General features: G+C 63.4%; 1 protein-coding gene across 1 annotated transcript in view; it reads left to right on the top strand.

The window, feature by feature from the left end:
* ARHGAP30 (Rho GTPase activating protein 30) overlaps positions 1–3,090 on the top strand; it is a 14,355-nt gene extending 11,265 nt beyond the window's left edge. The window contains exons 11-12 of the mRNA XM_005880458.2: positions 798–1,069; positions 1,156–3,090. Of these exons, the coding sequence (XP_005880520.1) occupies positions 798–1,069; positions 1,156–2,751 (1,868 nt within the window). The 3' untranslated portion in view covers positions 2,752–3,090. The remainder of the gene's footprint in view (positions 1–797; positions 1,070–1,155) is intronic.
* The last annotated feature ends 6 nt before the right edge of the window (positions 3,091–3,096 follow it).

The following is a 3,096-nucleotide window of genomic DNA, read 5'->3' as shown; positions in this document are numbered from 1 at the left end:
GGGGGGGGAGCGGGCAGAGGCCTCAGGCCTTGGGCTTTGGGTGGTCACCTTCACTTGCCCCTGGTTCAAGGTGGGGGGAATCCAGTCATTCACTTGTAATCTCTTGTAAGAGAATCCCTCCTACACCCGAGGGTGGGGTCTGGGTCAGACACAGGCAGGGGGACGAAGGACAGGTAGCACTGAGCCACAGCATCAGCACTAACGGACAGCTGACACCTCCTCGGGGTCATTGCGTGCCAAGTGTTGTGTGAAGGACACCGTGGCGCCCGCGTAGTCCACCTTCTCACATGCTGTGACCAGGCCTTGCTGGCCTCGGGGGGCACCGTGGCGGCAGCTCAGCGGAGCCCGGCACTGCTTCAGGTTGAGCGGCAGAGCTGGCTGAGCTTTGCTTGGAACTCGTTCCGCAGTGTCACCCACAAGAAGGGCGCAGCATCGGGCAGGGGCTACAGCCGTGGCTGTGGAGTCCGCGTGGGACCAAATGTGTCTGCCACCTGTGTGGCCTGGGCCGACTGTTCATCCCTGAGTCTCAGGCTCCTCATGTGTAACAGGGCAACCAGGCCCTGTGATGTAGGTGCTTTGTGGGGAAAGAAGGTGAATCGCATGGTGCCGGGCACCTGGTAGGAACTCAGCGCAGGCGGCTGTAAGCCAATAGGTTGGAATATTGGTCTGAAAGGATAGCCACGTGGGGGTCTGGGCTGGGAGTGTGGGCCTCCGTAGCAATGCTGGAAAGGCCGCCTTGGAGAGGGTCAGGGCTGGCCGTGACCTTTGTGTTCCTGGGGCTACCTCTCTTCTAACAGATGAGAAGTCCGAGGCAAGTCCAGCCCCAGGCCCCCTGGCTGACTCCGGCCCAGCAGCCTTGGCCCCTGCCCTGGAGGACTGCCTGTCCCAGGAGGTGCAAGACTCCTTCTCCTTCCTAGAGGACTCCAGCAGCTCAGAGCCTGAGTGGGTGGGGGCGGAGGAAGGGGAGGCGGCCAAGGCAGGAGCAGCAGGAGCAGGAGCAGCCTTCTCCCCTGGGGAGGACGACCCTGGGATGGGCTACCTGGAGGAGCTGCTGAGAGCGGGGCCTCAGGTAAGGAGGAGCCTGCTGGGTTGGGGTCGTGAGGGGTCCAGAGGGCAGGCAGGACCCCGGGTCCTGAGCCACTGCTGTGCCCACAGGTGGAGGAGTTCTCCGTGGAGCCCCCCCTGGATGACCTGTCCCTGGATGAGGCGCAGTTTGTCCTGGCTCCCAGCTGCTGTTCCCCGGACTCCACGGGGCCTGGGCCTGAAGCAGAGGAGGACACCGGGGAAGAAGTCTTCCTGAGTGCCTACGACGACCTCAGTCCTCTTCTGGGGCCCAAACCCCTGGCCTGGGAGGGTCCGGGCAGTCTGGAGGCTCTGGGACAGGCTGAGCGGGTGCAGGCATGCTGGGAAGTTGAGGAGGACAAGGAGACGGAGCATGGCAGCAGAGGGGACATCAGGGAGGAGGCTGAGGGGAGCCCAGAGAACAAGGCGGAGGCTGGAGAGGCAGGAGAAGGCGGAGAGGCTGAGGGGGGCCCAGAGAGGGTGGTCAACTTGAGGGAAGAAAGTGGGGGGGAGACAGAGGCCAAGGAAGAGTCCGGAGGTTGGCAGGAGGGTGAGAGCATGGAGGCAGCTAAGGGTGTGGAGCGAACAGGAGAGCCAGGTGAAGACAAGAAGAAAACAAAGACTGAAAGACAGGAAGAGGCTGAGGAAGGAGAGGAAGCTCAGGTGGAAGCTGGAAGGGACCTGGAGCAGGGGGCCCAGGAGGTGCCAGCTGCTGGGGAGAGCTGGGAAGTTGTCCACACACCAGTGGCCGAGGAAGGCAGAGAGGATGAGGGTAAAGTCAGAGGGCAGAGGGAGAACAGAGACCAAGAAGCCAGAGCAGACCAAGGAGATGGTGAAGACAGCGCAGAAGCAGCCGAAGGAGGAGCAGCGGAGGCCAGCAGGGAGCGGGAGAGCGGGGATGGAGAGGCGGAGGGAGAGCAGAGGGCTGGAGGAGGCCATCGAGAGGGGGGCTTCCTCCTCCCAGGGCTGCATGCAGTGTCCCTAGAGGTTGACGATGCCAAAGAGGGCAGTGCCCAGGCCTCTGAGACCCAACAGGCAGCCCCACAGCCACCCCGGCCAGAGGAGATGGAGCCTGAGGGGCAGCCCAGTCTAGAGGGCTGCCATCTGTGCCCCTGTCCCCTTAGCTCAGCTGGCAGCGTGGGCATGCGCCTGGCCTCCACCCTGGTTCAGGTCCAACAGGTCCGCTCTGTGCCGGTGGTGCCCCCTAAGCCACAGTTTGCCAAGATGCCCAGTGTAATGTGTAGCAAGATCCATGTGGCACCTGCAAACCCATGCCCAAGGCCTGGCCGGCTGGATGGGACTCCTGGGGAAAGGGCCCGGGGGTCCCGGGCCTCCCGCTCCTCTTGGAGGAATGGAGGCAGTCTTTCCTTTGATGCTGCCGTGGCCCTGGCCAGGGACCGCCAGAGAACCGAGGCGCTGGGGGTGTGGCGGACCCAGACCTGTCCCGGGAGCGAGGATTACAGCCTCATCCCCAGAACCTCTCCCTGTAGCATGATCCCTGCCCATTCCCCGAGGCCCCTCAGCTGCCTAGAGCTCCCACCGGAAGGCACAGAAGGGTCTGAACCCAGGAGTCGGTTTAGTCTGCCTCCCCGAGAGCCCCAGCCTCCTCAGCCCCTTTCGCCCCCACAGCGCCGATCCTATGCATTTGAAACACAGGCTGACCCTGGACGAGTGAGGGACTATGATTAGCACCAGAGCACTGGGCAAAGGGGCCAGTAAGTTGTCTTCAGTCTCTGGGGACCTGACTAGCTGTCTCCTCAGCCTGAGCAGCGGTGGTACCCCGCTCTTTAGGCTTTGGCCCCCCGACTCCTCTGGGACTGTGGGGGGCAGTCTGGTGGGTTTGCCGCACTTGTCTCCGACACAAAGCACCTCTCCCTTAGGAGCTTCCCAGGAAAGTCACCAAGAGCCTGCTCCTAGGGAGTGAGGCCATTGCCAGAGGGTGGGCAGGCACCCCAGCGGCTTCCCAAGGGCAGAGTGAAGGAGGGGAGGGCAGGCCCGGGCGGAGCCTGGCGCGCACTCTGGAGCTGTCCGGTC

The sequence above is a fragment of the Myotis brandtii genome, unplaced genomic scaffold (assembly GCF_000412655.1).
Source record: "Myotis brandtii unplaced genomic scaffold, ASM41265v1 scaffold64, whole genome shotgun sequence".
NCBI lineage: Eukaryota > Metazoa > Chordata > Mammalia > Chiroptera > Vespertilionidae > Myotis > Myotis brandtii.
This window is presented reverse-complemented; position numbering and strand designations above follow the sequence as displayed.